The following is a 19,373-nucleotide window of genomic DNA, read 5'->3' as shown; positions in this document are numbered from 1 at the left end:
TTTTTGCTATACGAACATGAACGTTGTCAGTGCTTGGGGTAATGAGAATGTTTCTATAGGTGTAATATGCGGTGTTATTGTTTATATATTTATTTTGTATTGAATGAACTGTTCGCAATGACTATTACAAATGTTGAGATGACAAGCCGAGATAATTTTATGAATTCTTTCCATTATTAAGGTTGTATGTGTTGCTCTAATCATTCAATCCCATTCGAAAATCCAAATGCACCTCATATTGATAGGGTCTCTGGTGAACATTAGCCTTATAATTTTAAGCTGTTTGCCCCAGAAAAATAATTATCCACTATAATACTAAAACAAATTGGCTGTTTCGCTCGTGCAACGTATTGTTCTGGAGAGGTAAGGATCGGCACATTTTTCAAAACTGATGTTGGCATTTTGAGCATTTTTTGTGGTGTGGCAATTAAGCAAACGCTGATTAGCTTACTGTATATTCAAGTTAATTATATTGTGTATAGTTCCAGGTTATAGCACTGACTTCACGATACTAGGTTATCGTTGAATGGCTGGTGTACACAAAAGCAGTATTAGTACCTCATGTTGGCTGGCAGAATTCTTGGATCTTCCCAGCTGGACTGCAGGGGTATCATACCCAGGGAGGAATGGAGACCGAGTCAGTAAAATCTGCTCTGAGTGAGCAGAGTTCCAGATCACGTCGATCACGTAGCCACACACACCGAAATAATCATCGCCTACATTCTAATAGAAGTACTAGGTATGTTTTGTGTAGATTTTAGATTCCAGTCTTTTGTTGTGTGCCAAAAGCAGTTGTCACAAAATACTGGTAAACGTTCCAGATCAGTACAAGAAATGTAGCAATGCATAGACAAGTCATAATATTTTATAGGTTATATTTAAGACTTGAAAAATATGGATATCTGCTCATTTTGCACAAGTTTATTTTGTCAGCTGGCAAGCATAAATTCACAGTAGTCACTTATACTAACAGACCTTGTTTCAGGTCTTCTCTTTTTTAAATGATGTTAATAAGCTGGCAGTACCTTTGCTACTGTTTTCTCTTATATCAGACAGCGAAGCCAGATAAAGGTAAGTGATTAGCATAAATATGTCTATAGAGGTAAACAGGAGATTTCAGTGCTTTGAAAAGTTCCTGTTATTATCATTATCTCTTTCCCACTAAGGCTTTGGGTGGCAAGAAAACCCTAACATAATTTTTAGTCATGGAAATGTCAACACTTAATATTCCACTTCATATAGTATTTATTCTGTATATTAATGTGTGTGCTTTTATATGTGTGTGTGTGTGTGTGTGTTATAATTTTGTTTGTTCTGCAGGAGCACACGAAGTCATCGGAAGGGGGACGATCCAATGGCACCTTTTCAAACATCAGTGACTCTAAGTGATGAGAATAGAGATGGTCAGGAGGTGATTGAAGTCCAGATTCTACCTCAGGTTAGTAACTGTGTGAGATCGCATTATAGACAACTCTATTCAAGTTCTTAAATATAAATCAATATGCAGTGAAAGTTAAGAGCATATAATGTAACTTCTCAATTGTTTCTATGATTAAAAACAAGCAAGATACCATATGGATAAATTGTAAAACCCTAGATTTAGTTGTATGAGGGTGTTTAAAAGATAAGGTACATAAATACTTCTTTGTGAAGGACTTTATTCTTACATAGACACATAAGAAGTCTTTGGTACACGTGACTTTCTGCATAATCACCACAGATATTTTAGCATTTATCCCTCCATGACACTAAGGCATCTCTCTCAGCATGGAAGAAATAGGTGTTTAACACCTTCAGCCAGGAAACGACAATGTGCTGCATATCACCATCAGTTCCAAATTGCTTACCAATGAGATGCTTCTTCTTCAGAGGTTCAGAGAGGTGGAAATTGCTTGGGAGTGTTGCTGGTGGTCCAGAACTTCCCACTGATGTGATATGCTGTTATCTTACATTTTGAAACATTCTTGTAATTATGAAAAAATGAAGTTCATATCATTGACTCAAATGTAAAATTGTAAATGAAATACTTTTGTTGTTAAATAAAACTAGGTGTATAGTAATTTCTGCTTAACCAGTAGTAGGAAATATGCTTGCCACTGTTTCAGCAGAAATTTCCATAAAACAATTTTTTGTTTCAAAACTGAGTTTTTGCAGATTCACGTTTTACCTCTAGGCATTAATTTCACTGGTTATAAGAGAATAGCAGACTTGTCTGTCAGTGGTACTGGTTAGTTATTTTATGACCTACATTTTTCATATTGAGTCTTTGCAATACTATTTTTTATTTGGTTTTGCTCATGCAATTTGCAATTAGTGAACATATCTTTCAGAATGCAAGCTGGGTTCATGTTCATTCATCAGGGATTTATGCTTATCCATACTTTTGTCATTTATTCAACTACTTCTTCACTTAGTTCTCCAATAATCATTGATATCTTACCAGTCATTTAATGATTTGTTATTGATGTTTCAGGATGACAACTGGGGTGAGAACACCACTGCAGTGACAGGCAACACTTCAGAACAGTCAGAGGTTGAAGATGTTGGGGGTGGTCAGTGGCCAGGAGAGCCAGACACGGGATTTGGCTTTGTATGTCACCGTTATGTGGGTTCAGTGCTGACAGCAGTACTGTCTGTAGCAGCTTTTCTTAGTCCACTTGCCATGGTAGTCTTGCCAAAATTGGGTTTTTTTCCAGCTCTGAACCCAGGACCAACAGTAGGTTTACAACAGCGCCTTCAGCTCCTTTCATGTGGTGCAGAATGCAAAGGGCTTCTTGTATCACTTGCCTTTAAGCTTGTGCTGCTGGCAGCTGGAGCGTGGGCCATATTCTTGCGACGTCCTCGGGCCACAATGCCCCGAATTTTCCTCTTCCGTGCCGCTGTATTGGTATTGGTATTAGTATGCACCTTTGCTTATTGGCTCTTCTATGTCGTGCAAGTGACAGAAGGAGCAGTAACATCAGCGACTGGAGAGGAAGCAGTTGATTATAAAAGCCTGGTGGCATATTCATCTAGTCTGACAGACACGCTGCTCTTCATCCACTACTTGGCTGTGGTCCTAATTGAGATAAGGCATCTGCAGCCTACGTACTATATCAAGGTGATTGTGGCAATAGAATTTCAGTTAATCCTTAAAATCCTGCATAAATCATTATGACATAATTTGTGAATGTTTGTGTTAAATAGTTAACTGTACAATCACCAGAAAAAAATTTAAACCTTAGACAAAGAAATACATTATATGAGGTGAACCACAGTTTTATGTTCTGGAGTGAATAGAAACAATATTGGCTTAACAGGGGTTCTCAGTGTGTGCATATAATTGGCTACTGTCACCGTGTATGATGAAAAGTAGTTACAGCTACTTGGCATCAGAAAGTAAATTGTATTAATGGCATCACTTTTTGGCAGTGTATCTCACTGTGAGCAGTTTTCATCTTTATGGGGAATGTTAAGTCGAGGACTAGCATATGCCTGATGCATGTAAATTGCAACAACAGAAATTAAACCTGATTTTGAATGATTATGCAAAAGCCATGGCAACTATCTGACCCTTGTCTTATTTTGCTGAAGAAAGTACTGGGTAATGTGAATCTGTTTGCTATAGTATTCCTAATTTAATATATTTGATAAATTGCCATGGTGTTTAAAAAAATTATAACTCCTGTAACCCTGCAGTCTGTAAGTTGATACAAAAGGGTGAATGTGGTATCAGGTTTGGAAATGGTTGCGAACCCCTGGCTTATAAGGTTCTTGAAAAGAGAAACATTTGATCAGTATATTGCGACATATTGATAAAATAACAAAATGCTTGTGTAAATTCTAGAATAAAATGCATATTTCTACATGGGCACATGTTCTTTGTTAATAGAAAATTAAGTAATATGAAAGGAACATTTTAAATACTTCTTGTCAGATGAAGTATAAAGAATTTGCATGTAGTGGAGAGAAGTTAATACAGTGAAACCTCTATCCATCGTTCCCGGAACTATCGTTTTCCCGGATGCATCGTCCGTTTTGTTCGGTCCCGAATACATCCCATATAAAATAATGTTACATTTTCCCGCTTCTATCGTTCCTCGAAATATCGTTTTATCGCATCGATCGTTCAAAAATCTTAGTCCCGGCCCACAATTTTCCCGCAATGATCGTTTCTGAGAATTTAAAATGCTGGGTTTTGAGATAAATTAATACCGAAAGACGCACAATGTTTTTGGAATACACAGTAGTGGTAACCTGTTATGTCGCCCAACCAGCACATTCTTTTGGAATGAGGGTCAGCGGTGCAGGGGTGATAGTTGGAGTGAATGGCGGTGCTCATTGTCAGAAATTTTACGATTTTAATTTGGGTGCACTCATATTTCGTTCCAGCGATGCCAGATGGCATGTGCAGTGTGAATTTCTTCACAAATGCTTTTATTATAAGTACAAAGGAAAGGCTGGCGGCACTTTTCATTCTTCTGGTTCATCTCGTTTCCAGCGGTTCAGGGTCTTCTACAGCTACGTTTCGTTGAGTTCGGCAGTAATAGTATTTCCATTCTTCCTGTTATTGTCCGCAAAGGGGGTTGGAGTGGTGAGGAAGACGAAGACGACGAATGCGAGCCCGAAGCTTTGCCGAGTTTTGCCGAAGCACACGCTGCATTGGCGAAAGTGAAGTCGTTCTTTTATGCGCTTAATATTAGTGAACGTGACGAGGAAAACATTTTGAATGTGGAAAGTGCTCTGTTTGGTCTAAAACGTAAAGTTTCGACAAACCAGTTGTCCATTAAAGAATTTTTTGGTAAAAAGAAGTAACTTTGAAAGAGAAACATTGTTTTTTTTAAAAATTTTAATGCTTTCCCGCATCTATCGTTTTCCCGCATTCATCGTTTTTATTTCCCACCCCCGCCGAAAACGATGCATCGAGGTTTCACTGTATACTTTAATCCTTTTGTGTTGTTTTGCCACATTAAAACTAAATCTTGAAAATTTTGTAAACAATATTTCTACCCAGATTTATATTATGCAACAAAGATTTGTCACACATTAAACTTCTTTACACCTTGAAGCAGATTCAGTTTACTTTGGTTGTGGGGAGGAGACATGACTAGCCTAAAATCATTGATTGGTCTTGCACTGTGAAAATGGTCATGCATAACTTACTGTGATTTTTCGGTATTTAATGGGCTAAATTGTATATTATTATGTCTATGTTCTGATACTTTATGTTATTTAAACATAAACATTTAAAACTGCCCAATAAATCTTTGATAATGGTAATACCATAATGTATGAATGGTTCACTGTTGTCGGCGAAAATGTTGCATGTTTTTTTTGTTTTGTTTTTTTGCAGGTGGTGCGAAGTCCAGATGGTGAAAGTCGTGCTTACTCGATTGGCCAATTGAGTATCCAACGTGCAGCAGTATGGGTGTTAGAACATTACTACACAGAATTTCCCATTTACAATCCATATCTTGAACGTTTGCCTGTTTCCAAATCTCGAAAAGGAGGCTCCAGTTTCAAATTTTATGATGTAGATGGGATGAATAACTCTTCAATGCAGGTAAAATATATTTTGTTAGGTACAGATTGATAGTTTGTACATGTATGGTCATTGAGTAGGTAATTGTGAAATTTAAGGTTTTTATGGCATTGCGCAATTGCTTTTTGGTCTTACCGGTTATGATGCCATGTAGTCTTATAGGTTGTTATCGACATTAATCTCCATCTTGTGGATAGGAGATTGAGATTAAGTTCCTCCAACGCATTGGTTGGTAACTTTGTGCAAGACTGCATAGTGTCATACGAAAATAGACAACAGTCCAAATGTTGGATATTATCTGTTTCCTTTGGTATATTATATATTAATATTAGTGATGATTGATTGGGTTTAAAGTAATGGCATTTTGAATTCTGTGCTAGTATGCTAACTGCTAAATCTGGTAGCCAAGAATATGCGGGCAGTGCTATAAATGGAGTTATAATAATTTTATCACTTTTCATTTATTAACATGTTTTTATTATTATAGCAGAGTCAGTCTCGTGCCATGTTGGCTGCTCATGCCCGTCGTAGGGATTCCAGCCACAATGAACGTTTCTACGAAGAACATGACTATGAACGTAGAGTCAAGAAACGCAAAGCACGCCTCATTACTGCAGCAGAAGAGGCTTTTACCCATATTAAACGTCTACATAATGACCAAGGTTGGCAAAATATGCAAGGTACAAGATACTACCCATGAATTTGCTTGAAAGGACAGAAGAATATGGAAACTAACTCACTTGTTCATTCTGTTGTGACTGAGCATGGAGATTAAAAATTCCTAATACCAAAGCCTACCATCAGCATTGTCACCTTGGTTTCTCAATAGTTATATCCCAAGAGGTTTTCAAACCAGATTTATGTATTATTCTTTGTTGTCTCTGTCTAAGGTATGTGTCATGCTGTTTGCAACCTTCATTTAACTATTCTGACAGTACTTGGTGACCTGCGTAATTCATGACTTTCCTGGTTATGTAAAATTCTTCATCTACAGGTGCACCAGAAACACCTGACAGTTTTTGAAATGTAATAACTTTTCAAAGCGGAATGGAAATCCATGCTGTGCAGCTGTAATTGACTCACTTCTCATAAACAGCTCCACAGCCGCAATGTGGTGTTGCAACTGACCAGTGCTCCATCTCAACTCCAGAGAGCACTCTACATGACGATTGTTAGTGTGGAAGTGCAGCGTAGCGGGAAAGATGGTAATTACATTTCAAAAACCGTCAGGTATTTCTGGTGCACTCTGTATATTGTGACCAAATATTTTAATCAACATTCATTTTAAAATACTTGCATCAGAGTGCTGTCCTTTTTTGAATCACAAATTCAATTGGTAAAACGATTGTTTTATGTTTAGGGCTTTGGAAAGTAGGCTAGATAATAAACACTTTTGAACTGGGTAATGAGGAGCATGAACTTATTCTGCCTTAATCTCACCATGAAGCATGCTGTTGGTGTTATTACCAGATATTTATTTTGAAATATTTTTCTGTGATGATAATTTGTAATTTTTCTAATATGAAATTAATATAAATAGTTATGAATCAGAGAGTGAAAAGTATGTTGAAAATACTAACATTTTAATTATTTTATGTTATTGTATCAGTATTTACATTACTGTAACAATTAAGAACGTCTACCACAGATTATTAATTTAAACAGAACATTGAAACTATGTGACTATCAAACCTTGTCTTTTCTGAATTCATTTCTCACAAAAGAGGTATGTCTTGTGCTTTTGAAACATTACTCTAGTGTTGACAGCATGTGGTTGCTTACTTACAGTGCCTGCAATACCAATGGACCCACAGGAAGCCGCTCAAGCAGTGTTTCCTTCTTTGGCTCGAGCACTGCAGAAGTACTTACGAGTCACACGACAGCAGCCTCGTCACTCTGTTGAATCAATCCTGGCACATTTAGCAGATTGCCTTAGTCATGATCTCACACCTCGAGCCTTTCTCGAGCCTTTTCTTGTTCCTGCACCAGTGCTTCAGGTATACCTTGATCTGTAAATAGAAAGCTTAAAATAAACTGGCATTAGGATAAAAGACTTAAAAATTCTACCATTGTAGAGACTCATAAATGATTTATTTGACCTATCAGTCAACTCTCCATTTTCAGACTGATCTACCCATTCTTGAATGCTTTTAATTAGCCCTTTCATTATTGTGATGTCTGTGTTTGAGTTGGTGTCACATATTACAGTTAAGATAGCTGCTGATCAGGATTAAATAATGTCCCATGCCTATCCTTTGGCACTCATGAAAGAAGTAATTATGCAATAGATTCCTGTAATGGTTCCATTCTTACAACAACAGAGCACATCCTCAGGTAGCGGATGAAAGAGAAGGCTTCCAGATATGGAGGGTAGCTGTGAATATGTTGAATAAGCAATCACATACGACCAACTTGGGGTTAGTTGGAGGGCCTAACAACTCTTTACTGTGAAAAACCAGCATGTTATAAAATGGTACCCAGATTTCATAATTGTTTTACTAGATATTAGGATGCTCAAATTAAGGAGTATGAAATGGGAATGAGAAATGCTTGTAAAATTTTGATTGGAAAGCTTAAAGGGAAAAAAGACCACTCAGAAAATCTGGGCATATATGGGAAGATATTAAAGTGGATTATAGTGAAACAGGATGGAAGGCTGTGGGCTGGATTCTTTTGATACAGGATAGGAACTGGTGGTGGTCTCTTGTGAACAAGGTGATGAATCTTCAGGTTCCATAAAGAGTGGGAAATTTGACCAGCTGAGGGTACTGTCAGCTTTTCAAGAAGGATTCTGTTCCATGTAGTTACTTAGTAAATTCCTTCATCTTACTACTGGTTCAAAATTTTAATTAACAGATGGTTTTTACTTATTCTTTTCTTTTTAAGTAAAAGAAGCATTGTATTCTGTTTGCTGTTATTTGTTTCTAGGAATACGTTGTTTTGTTTATTTGTCATCAGTCTTTCGACTGGTTTGATGCGGCCCTCCATTTTCACCTATCTTGCGCCAATCTCTTCATTTCCACATATTTTTTGCAGCCCACATCCTCAAAAATCTGCATCACATATTCCAATTTTTGTCTCCCCCTACAATTCTTCCCTTCAACTGTTCCTTCCATTACCAAATTAACCAATCCTGGGTGCCTCAGAATGTGTCCCACCATCCTATTTCTTCTTCTGGTAAGATTTTTCCACAGACTTCTTCCTTCACCTATCCTGTCTAAGACCAGCTCATTTCGTACTTTATCAGTCCACATAATTTTCAGCATCCTTCTATAGCACCACATTTCAAATGCTTCTATCCTTCTTCTTTCTGGCTTTCCCACTGACCATGTTTTGCTTCCGTATAGTGCTGTGCTCCAACATATAACTTCAGAAAAATCTTTCTTAATTCCAGGTCAATGTTTGACACTAGTAGACTTCTCTTTTTGAAGAAGGCTACACTGAAAACATACTGTGGCACCAATACATGAGATGCTCATTTTGTATGATTGTGTTATCATTTTAGACCAAGTAAAGGTAAAAGGTAACATCCCTGTACCAGATGATTTTTTTCAAATATTTTACATTTACAGTGATATCTAGTTATAGTGTTACTACATGTGTATATGTGAGTGTCAGATATAACTAGATTCCATCAACATTTTAATGTCTTTCAGAATGAAAAGGAGCAGAAACCTGTGCAGACTTGGGCTCTTATTTGTGAAGAGTTGCTATCGCGTCCTATTAGTCATGGGATCACATTCCAATTGCGTCAGAATGATGTGTCACTCCTGTGCCATATACGTGCTTTGCCTCACTTCAATATAACAGAAGAGGTTGTTGACCCCAAATCAAACAAATTTGTTCTCCGCCTCAATTCAGAAACATCTGTCTGACCCCAGGCATGAAAAGACTGTTCTAGTAAGTTATTAGCTCTCAGAAGTAATGCTCATGCACTAGTATATAATGGTAGACTGTAACATAAATTATTAATATTTGCATTTAATATAATTTAATGTAAAGTATTCATGAATTGTTTTTGCTGTGCAGAAACTTTATCATTACCATATTGTAATTTTTATACAATCCAAGTTAATGTGCAATCAATACTATATTTAAGAAAGTCAGTATAAGACCGAGTACATTTATTCAGGTGAAGAAATTTTAGTATAATGGAAATGTAGGATAAGTTCCCAAAAATGAAAAAAAAAAATTCTGTTTTTAATTTGATATTTATGCATACATTTCTAGTACGTATGTCATATATCAGATTGTAAAATACTCTTTAAATTCCATAATCATCTTATCCCTTTTGTTAGCATTCAGATAGTCTGTAGTCTACCTACACTGGTTACTTAAGTGGCCCATCCACTTACGAGTCTGGCTTGGCTCGGGTTCCATTGAGCCAAACTCGTTTGTGGGTGTGGTGTCACTAGCCGAGTCTGCTATGCAAGTCAAGCTCGCCGAGCCAGACTCGCAAGTCAGACTCGTACGTGGATGGGGCGCTTTAAACTTGCAGTGATGCTATTTTCTCAGACTTATTTACAAAACTGCTGTACTTTCATTCATGTGGAAAACAAGAAGTTGTTTATCGTTGTGTAATCTACAAGGCAGCCGCTTCAGTATTAAATGAAATATGCCATCTGTTGGTCACAATCATAACTTGATGTTAAATGGAATGGATGGTGTTTTATCTCATGAGCAGACTTCAAAGCAAGTGCAAGAATTGAATTATTAATGGACACTTATACTATGGTGGGTACTTAATGTAACAATTGTACCAACATGGGCTGTGTGACATAGTTTGTCTATAAAAAGTATATATTATTTTAAATTCTGAGTGTTACAGACATTTTTGATGTATTATGATTTATAGTTTTCTGGTTTTAGCAACCCTGGTGTTGTAGACAACTAATGTCAGTTTAGATCAGGTTCATTTCAGGAGTGTTTAATTATCCGGTTCAGGCCAAGTCCCTACGGTGGTTTGGTCTGCATGAAATTGTGTAGTTCATTCCAGTTTTCAGTTAATAGTCTGGTTAAGTTCATTTTCAAAGTTTCTATAGCCGTTTTCCATTTATAAGGTTCTAACATACATGTACTCAAACTTCCTTATCCCAATGTTGTTTTCTTTACCTAATGTTGATTAATGAACTGAATATTAAAGAAATAGCTGAATGCCTTTTATGAAACACATCTTCAAATTTAATTACAGCAACTTAGTAAAGTGCACTTCTCTAGTATGAAAGCTACTTACTTCAGATATTGTTTGTAGTGTTTTAACATGACATTTTACCAAATAGAATCTCAAAACTGTGTAAGAATTTAGTAATAGGAATGCTGTATTATTGACTGTAAGATGCATTTTTGTAATTTGTCTATTATTAGTATTATTCTAATACTAATCACATTTATATACTTTTTAATCAGAGTGCAAATGTCTCAAGAAACTATTGTGTATATGAATGACATTATTATAACTATTCTACTTAAAGCGTGTTAATCATTTAACCATTTGCTGCACATTATTTTTTTACCTCTTTCCTAAGAGAATGCAATTTTAAGGTAGCAATTTAACTCATGAATATTAGATTATTATGTACATATATAAATAAAAATCACACATTACCAATATACCTATCAAATAATCAATGTCCTATTTAAAAAACACTATTTTAAAGTCTTATAATTGCCTGAAATTGAGATATGTTGTCGTAAGTGTCAAACTTATCAAAACCTGAAACTTAAACCAACATGACAATTATGTTTTATATATGTAGCACTGTACCAACGGACTACAACACATTCTTATAGCTTAGAGAGTGAAGTTACATGTTGCAGCTAAATGAAAGAATTATTCTTTGATTTGGAATAAATCAAATGTCACAGTAATAGGGTTAAATGTGTTGTGTGTGAAATGTGCTCATCAGTTATTTTCACCATACAACCAGTTCTTTTAATCGATTTCTTAAGATGCATAATAGCCTTGTCCTCCATGATTCATACTTTAAAGTTCTGAAAATTAAAATGTAATATTATGGTTACCACCTGGTGCATTATGTCTCACCCAAACTTAAAAAGAATATATTGGCTACATGGGCCAGTAATGCACTTAGTTAAGGCAGAAGTGAATGTATTAAAAACTCTTGTCCTTTGGTTATAGCATCTGGAGCTCAATGTGTATATTAGAATTTTATTAAATTTGTTTAAATGATAGTTGAAACAGAAAATCAGCGCACCATTAAGAAGACTGGAAAGCTGACATGTTTTCTTTGTATTGAAAGCTAATTACAATGGAGGCTCAAATTGACCTCATGGGTGAATCAGGTTACAATGTAATGTTTAACTCTAAATTGAAGATATACAAATGCTGTTTAGGGCCATTTCGTGATATAATTGTCATGATATGAATTGCTACATTTTCTTTTCCATACATTTTTGTTCTCTGGTTTTAACAACATTTAACAGATACAATTGATACAAGCACAGACTAGTGTGTGAGAACCAGCGATGGTCTTTACCTACCATTAAATCTTATGGTATAATATCTCAAAGCATGAGTGGTTTGAAGTTGCTGTTGCTGTATTTTCTTATTAGGAAATTCTGTTATAAACCAAGACATTTAAATTTAACAGGAGTCACACAAACATGATTTTCAAAAGTCCCAAATTGTGATTTTAATATGGTTGTTTATTCACTTTTCTGTAGAATCTAATAAATCCTTTGTAATTCAGTGGTAATACGCTGAAATGACTCACGTGATGGATCCAGTTTTATCATCAATTGTGAAGGCTTTTATGAACCTTATGAAATAGTGCCTGAAGAGAAAGAGTACAATCTGATCGGAAGCCATTCTTTTACAAATTATACTTCACTGTGAGGTGAACTGTATAGTAAAGAAGTTAAGGTGCATTTTACATTTAAGTAAGTGACTGTATCTGTTTCATGGTATGGTATATCCACTGTTTGTGCTGTGAAGTTCACCTTATGAATAACAGTCATGTCAAAATGGTGCTGTATTTAAAGCACAACGTTTTATATATGTGTATTAAAAATGAACTTCCCAGTGTTCATCCACAAAGTATCATCATTTTTTAATGTTATATACATTAAGTATTATAATAATAGCTATTGTAAATGTTTCTTTATACATATTTTAATATACATATGAGTATTAGATGTGATTTTATATGTAGTTATGTTTCCACAAGGTATTTCAGTTATTACTATCTTTAATCTAAGTCTTACACAGCATTATTTTCCTACTGTATGGAAACAGGCAGCAGTAGTTCCTGTTTTTTAAAAAGGGTAACTGCTACTGTTAGTAAATTCAGCCCTTTGCTGCAATCGTTCCCTCCCCCCATACACATTACAGCTAATGTATTTAGTCACAATTTTCTTTGTGTATTAGCATCCTCCATACTAATGTATTTTTATATTCTATTTGTTATTTCCTTTCTATATTTATTATTGTGTTCGTATGCTCATCTCTTGTGCTGTATCTGTAATTGGCCTTCTGGCTGTTGATACAGCACACTAATAATAAAACAATGAATTATGTTTATAACACTTAGATTTCCTTCCTTACCTAAAATACTTATGCTTCAGAATTATAATAATACTGCTGTATGAGAGAAGGTATGCATGGTAATGGATTATAACAGAAAAGAAAATGACCACAGTAAAATAAGTTATTAGAAATTAATTTTTGTCCAACTACATATTTGACAGGGACAGAGAATATAAATGAGGTATTACTGGTTCTTTTTTCTTATACTCTTTAAATTGCCAAGCACCTGTTGTGGTAACTTGAAAATAGCCTATGCATAGAATTAAAGTTATCATTTCAGGAATTTAGATTTATTCACATTTGTATGTGATGAAATGAGAAGTTATTTCTATTTTTGCATTATCAGAGATTATTTTCCAACACCTCCGATAGATATACCTTGTGGAAATATGGTATGTGTATTGTGTGCAAAGTAAAATCTATATTTGAGTGTATGCTTATATTTAGTATTCTGAAATTTGTTAAGCGTGTTGTGACAATAAGTGTAGCTTTTTATATAATTCCACATGAGATTAGTGTACAGAATAAAAATACTCTCTTGGTCCATTATGTATGTATTCAAACAACCCTACCTGTTATCTGTGTATTTTTTTTGTATTTATTACATTCCTTCCAGTTCATCAGTCTTATAGTTATAAAGATTTGTGTGTTGCAGTTCACCGTCATATAGGGCAAGCTGTGATACTCGGTACCTCTGAAGCACAAAGGATTAGAAAAGAAAATTGGAATGAATGTGAAATTCCAGTTTACATATTGAGTTGGCAGACTAGATGTTCTTGTCTCATTGTACATTTTCAGGCATGTCGGTTGCGACAAATTTTAAATACTCATTAATGTAAATTTAATAAAAATGTTGAACACCACTCATAACAAAGTATCCAACCTGGCCTGCCACAGCTTGCTAATAATACCTTAAGGAACTGCTAATAGCACAAATCACTTGTCCTCCAAGCTGGTATCTACATAAACAGGATAGCCAACCGATACACCGATGTTTGATATTAGTAAGAAATCCATAATTTGGGAATACTGTATTTTAACATTTAATTATTTGTATTTAAAATTAAAATACTGTGTGAATGAAATTGATTTTCTACACATTTTTCATGTGAACTAACGTGTATACAGAAGTAGCACATTGCATCAATGCCCAGAGGATCCATTTGTGTTACTAGTACAGATGACTAGCATTTTACCACAATTTTAAATTATTTATTCTAGCCTTATTTAATGGTACCATGAACAGAAGGAAGTGATTATTACCTAATACAAGGTATTATAGTGGCCTAGCAGAGGGAGATCACAAAAACACCAGTCTCTGGGCTAAAACTTGAACCTGGACCTCCCAATTATGAAACAAATGCTAACTGTGTGATTATGATGTTTGGTTAACCATGCCACACTTTTTCTCATTGGAATTTACTTCCAGTTAGTAGAATTTGTTGATAGCAGATAACAGTGTGGACAAATCTCATGTAGATTTCCTTGTGACTTAACTGAATACTGCTTCTTATTTTCATGCTGCTTTGGATTCACTGCAAGCTTTTGGAAACTCGTATGCATTTAAATTGTGTACATAATTTTCGTGAACCTTATACAACATTGTTCCCTTTGATCCAAATGTTCAACACATACAATTATTTAATGTTCTGACATATAGGTAATGTTACAACAATCTGTGGAAAATATAAACATTCTTTCATTAAATCTACTTAGATTCAAAGATTAAGAAATTTTTTATTATTCTTAATAACTTTTACACACACTCACTGTTCACTAAATTTTTTTTAACTGTAGTTTTAGCCCTGATAATGGTCATATTGAGCTTAAATATGTAACGAAAAAATGCTAGTGAAAAGTGAGTGTGTGTGTAAAAGTGACTGAGAATAATAATCCAGCATCATTATAACACACCAAATGCTACACTACAGTACTGCTTAGAAAAATACATGTTCCGTCCGCCATTAAATATATTTGTATTCCCGCTTTTCTTAACAACAGGCAATTATATTCATGATTAAAACTTTGTAGTATGAAATGCATTCACAATTGGCGGTACACCACCGATAGTATCGATGTTGGTGTTAACCTACGTAGTATATTCGATATGCGAAATCGATGTTTACAAAAGGAAAAGGTTAGAAACAGAATTGCAGAAGAAAGCCCAAGAAAGTATTGAATATGGCAACTGATGGGATGAAATCGGGTTCGAAAGGCATGACAAATGAAAACATTTTCAATAATTTTCAGGCGCTACGGAAGGAACATCTGCATATTGGTAATAAGATATCGGAACTGGAATTAGACCTTCATGAACACAAGTAAGTTGTTCAAGTATAACCTTCCTGGACGCAATGAGATATTTATGTCGATGAAATGGAGTTTGAAATGTTAAATCACAATTTTTTTCCGTAGAATCGTCATTGATACTTTGAAAGAAGTGGATGGTGATCGAAAATGCTTCAATATGGTTGGAGGTGTGCTGTGTGAAAGGACTGTAAAAGAAGTACTGCCCATTCTTATATCCAATCAAGAGCAGGTAAGATTTACTGTTTTCGTATTTTAATTGTTAGATACATTTACACAAAAGTGTGGAAAATCCTAATGTACATTACTTAGTCACTCAGAAGAATGAAACCTCAGAAGTGGATATTTCACCAAAATATCTTTGTAGATATAAAGTAGATTCCGATTAACTGGGACACATTGGGAGTAGAATAATTTGTCCCAATTATGCGAGGATCCACTTAAAGAGTTAAAAAGGTTTGTTTTTTAAGATTTGTCCCAAATAAATGGCTGCACCGATTAACTGATGGCCCAATTAACCAAAATTTACTGTAATAATAGTTTTATGATTTACTTCAGTGATTGCAAAGTTTTTTATATTTTTGAATGGTTTAATGAGTTATGATGCATTTGTAAATTAATTTTGTATATAGACCAAATATTACCATATTTGTAACAGTGGAGTTTGAGAAAATACAGAATATTGTATAATTCTACTTTTTTAATGGAAACATGAACTGTGATGTGTATCTTTATTTGTGTTGTGTGTTACAGATAGCCAAGTGTAGCAAAGGTTTACAAGGAGTGTTAAACAAGAAAAGTCAGGAACTCAATGACTTCAAAGAGAAACACAATCTTAAAATCCGAGGACAGGATGATCCTTCTGCACCTAATGCTGATGGTGATAAAAAGCCTCATACTGGCAATGTACTAGTGGTCAATCCAATGTAGTTGTCTTACACTGGCTTTCATATGACACTTGTCTCTCACACTGGGCTTTATAAGCTGTTTATCGTGTTGTGATAAAACTATTTACATGCAGCTGTGTGAACTGTTCAAGTGTATAAGAAGAAAACTTGAGTTTGTGTGTTGCATTAATAAATTGCCTATTTAAACAAATGTTTATTACTAATAGGAAGTTGATATTTTAACTAACTATGTTAACAGATTTTGTCAATGCAGAAAATGTAGATGTTCAGTTCATATTAATCTCAACTTAATGTTAAAATTATAATATGTGGCTTGAATTTTGAGAAAGGTCTAGTAAGTGGAGTTTGGATAATTTGAAAATGAGATCTACTCAAGGATTATTTTAAACATGATAATCATTTCATAAATATGAATAATTATATCCACTGCTTATAAATATTTCAGTTTTCTTCTGTTTTCATATTCCACAACAGCACAGTTCCTACAAATAAAATAGTGTAATATCATTTTATAAATTGAATAGGGGAAGGTCGTATGGTACTGGACAGCGTCCATTATCGGACAGTGCTTACTTTTCCGAAACATCGCTAGTTAGTGACACTTGTCAAGTATCAGAGTCTTGCCTCTGTTCGTCACAGACGACAGTCCTTAGTTTGAGTAAATTCGTTGAGCCGGTCAGCCACTGTGAGTGAATCTTTCAATTTGTACAAATTTTGAGCTACATTGTTTATTTTCGGAAGGCTGTATCAACTAATTCTGGTAAGTGAAATAATTATTCAATTTCTTTTACTTTAGTTGTATCAACTACAGACTGTATGTGTAGAATGATTTTGTAAGATTTGAGATTTTGTTCCAGCAGTAAGCACTGGATATACAGCAGACATTTTCTCTTTACATGTCTGTCATCTAATATCAGACAGTGTGGTTTCTGGTAGTACCGGACAAACAACAATTCTCGAAAAAATTGTTTAAGAATAAATACAATTTAGTTTGCTTCTGTTTTTACCACTAATGATTATATAAACTTTGTTATCCGTACTATTGGAGATATAACTGGTTTTGGCGTTGCTTTGTTTTATTTCAGGGTTTAAAATTAGATTTGCTATTAGAATGAACAGCTAGCCCAATACAAAAAAGAAACGGACAATGGACAGAAGATCAAATGAAACTTGCTATAGATAAGGTTACGAATAAGGAGATGTTGGTAAGGGAAGCAGCAGATACTTTTTCAGTCCCCATAATTTCTCTTGAAGATAGACTAACAACATTGCAAGAAGGGGGAATGGTGAAAATGACACCCAACATTGGTTGGTTTCAGAGAAATTTCATTGATGAGTTGGAGGAAGAACTAGTTGGTCAAATAAAAGACCTACAACAGCGTGCATCATCTGTTCAGAAATTTTTGACTAGGACTGGATACAATGTCTTTCTTGTGGTGGTTGGGCGCATGAAAAGTGAGCTGATATTGAGGGAAATATGTCATATTACAAATGTGATTCCTGCAGAAGACGTTACGATTCATAAAAACTGAAAGTTTCTATCAAAACTAAGAAAAACATTATAAGTAAAGTAGCGACCGATACTAGATGCCAATTTTTGTAATGTTGAAAATGTAAAAAAAAAAATTAAACATATTTTTCTTTACTTTTTTGACACCTTGTTTTATTCAGAATACATATTTCAGGAAGAAAAAAGTTCAAATTTGTGAAAATTAATAAGATTTTTTTTAATTTCACATTACACATCCCCCCACCGAAATCCTTAGGTATCTGGTACTATACAACCTTCCCCTACTGAACTGACCTGCCCTAAACTAACCTAACTTAACCCACAGCACCCTAACCTAACTTAACCCAACCTAAACTATCCTAACCCAACCCAACCTAAATAACCTAACCTAACCTAATTTAATCCAACTAAACCTAACCTAACCCAACCTATGGTAATCTATACCAACACAAATTAGACACTGAGTATATATTGTGACCTTCACATGACATTGACATATCTATGACCTCTAAATGATGTGTGCAATGTCACTCAGATTCCTACAGTTCTCTATGTATATGCGTGAGAAAATAGTATTTTGAATGACTTTGAAAAGTTTGAGGCCTCTAATTCTCAAACAGTTTATGTTATCTTGTCGTGGTCTTGACATGACCTTGATCTATTCGTGACCTCATTTTAACATGAGTATGGTCAACCAGGTATTTACGGTTTGGCAGAAATAAGCGTGAAAAAGTATGACCCTGAAAAATTTAAAGACCCCTATCTGGGAAAGTAGTGGGCCGATTTTGTCGTGACTTCCGTATGACGACCTATACGTGACCCCATCTTGACATGAGAATGGTGAATCAGGTATTTACGGTTTGGCAGAAATATGCGTGAAAATATATGACCTTGATAATTTTAAAGTTCTGTATCTGGGTAACTATTGGGCCGATTTTGACGTGACTTCGGTATGACCTTGACCTATACATGACCTCATTTGTACATTAGTATGGTCAACCAGGTATTTACGGTTTTGCAGAAATAGGCGTGAAAATATATGACCTTGGAAAATTTAAAGACCTGTATCTGGCAAACTATTGGGGTGATATTGTCCTGATTTTGCAGTGACCTTGGCCTAACAGTGACCTCAATGTGACATGAAAATAATTACTATGATAACTACGATTATGAAGATGTGAGGGCGAGAATAAATGTACACATACTGATCTGACCTGCCCTAAAGTAACCTAACTTGACCCAATCTAAACAAACCAAATCTAACCCAACCTAAACTAACCTTACCCAACCTAACCCAACTCAACTCAGATGATCATCAACTTCTTCACCGCGGTGAGAACCCCAAATAACATAAAGGTCTAGTTAATCCTGTCATCATCACATTGCCCAAGAGATCGTTCTCCCCTGTTGTATTTTGAGATGGTCCGATGCTGTCACCAGATTAAGTTTTGTTATTTACTCAGGTAGAACAATTAAAGAGGACTGCAGTGCAGCCATCTGCGCTGGAAGAAGATACTTTTTTTGATAACAATGAGATGTTGAAACATGGCATTGATAAAAAGAGACTAGAATAGTGGAGAC

The 19,373-nt window shown here is 35.1% G+C and overlaps 2 protein-coding genes across 3 annotated transcripts; both read left to right on the top strand.

Annotated features, from left to right (window-relative positions):
• Positions 1–15: 15 nt before the first annotated feature.
• Positions 16–13,611, top strand: Vang (Strabismus domain-containing protein Vang). 2 transcript variants are annotated; one of them, XM_022068976.2, is made up of 8 exons: positions 16–363; positions 483–739; positions 1,321–1,438; positions 2,474–3,100; positions 5,333–5,542; positions 6,009–6,201; positions 7,310–7,518; positions 9,178–13,611. In XM_022068976.2, the coding sequence occupies exons 2-8, from the start codon at positions 627–629 to the stop codon at positions 9,394–9,396; spliced, it is 1,689 nt and encodes a 562-aa protein (XP_021924668.1). In that variant the 5' UTR covers positions 16–363; positions 483–626; the 3' UTR covers positions 9,397–13,611. The 2 variants fall into 2 exon arrangements, with proteins under 2 accessions (XP_021924668.1, XP_021924669.1); XM_022068977.2 differs by having other exon boundaries at positions 17–363; positions 6,009–6,183.
• A 1,562-nt stretch (positions 13,612–15,173) lies between these two features.
• On the top strand, positions 15,174–16,721 carry Pfdn2 (prefoldin 2). The gene is made up of 3 exons (XM_022068986.2): positions 15,174–15,388; positions 15,483–15,606; positions 16,128–16,721. The coding sequence occupies exons 1-3, from the start codon at positions 15,249–15,251 to the stop codon at positions 16,302–16,304; spliced, it is 441 nt and encodes a 146-aa protein (XP_021924678.1). The 5' UTR covers positions 15,174–15,248; the 3' UTR covers positions 16,305–16,721.
• Positions 16,722–19,373: the final 2,652 nt, after the last annotated feature.

Source organism: Zootermopsis nevadensis, unplaced genomic scaffold (genome assembly GCF_977971745.1).
Source record: "Zootermopsis nevadensis isolate Lab colony 2312 unplaced genomic scaffold, Znev_1.0 Znev_ptg000002l, whole genome shotgun sequence".
In the NCBI taxonomy this organism is placed as follows: Eukaryota; Metazoa; Arthropoda; class Insecta; order Blattodea; family Termopsidae; genus Zootermopsis; species Zootermopsis nevadensis.
Note: the sequence above shows the minus strand (reverse complement) of the source record. Positions and strands in the feature narration are given on the sequence as shown.

Coding starts and splice junctions, on each gene's coding strand:
- Vang (XM_022068976.2), top strand. CDS start 627: ATGGAGACCGAGTCAGTAAAATCTGCTCTGAGTGAGCAGAGTTCCAGA. Junction 740..1,320: donor CATTCTAATAGAAGTACTAG/GTATGTTTTGTG, acceptor TTTGTTCTGCAG/GAGCACACGAAGTCATCGGA. Junction 3,101..5,332: donor AGCCTACGTACTATATCAAG/GTGATTGTGGCA, acceptor GTTTTTTTGCAG/GTGGTGCGAAGTCCAGATGG.
- Pfdn2 (XM_022068986.2), top strand. CDS start 15,249: ATGGCAACTGATGGGATGAAATCGGGTTCGAAAGGCATGACAAATGAA. Junction 15,389..15,482: donor TTAGACCTTCATGAACACAA/GTAAGTTGTTCA, acceptor TTTTTTCCGTAG/AATCGTCATTGATACTTTGA. Junction 15,607..16,127: donor TTATATCCAATCAAGAGCAG/GTAAGATTTACT, acceptor TGTGTGTTACAG/ATAGCCAAGTGTAGCAAAGG.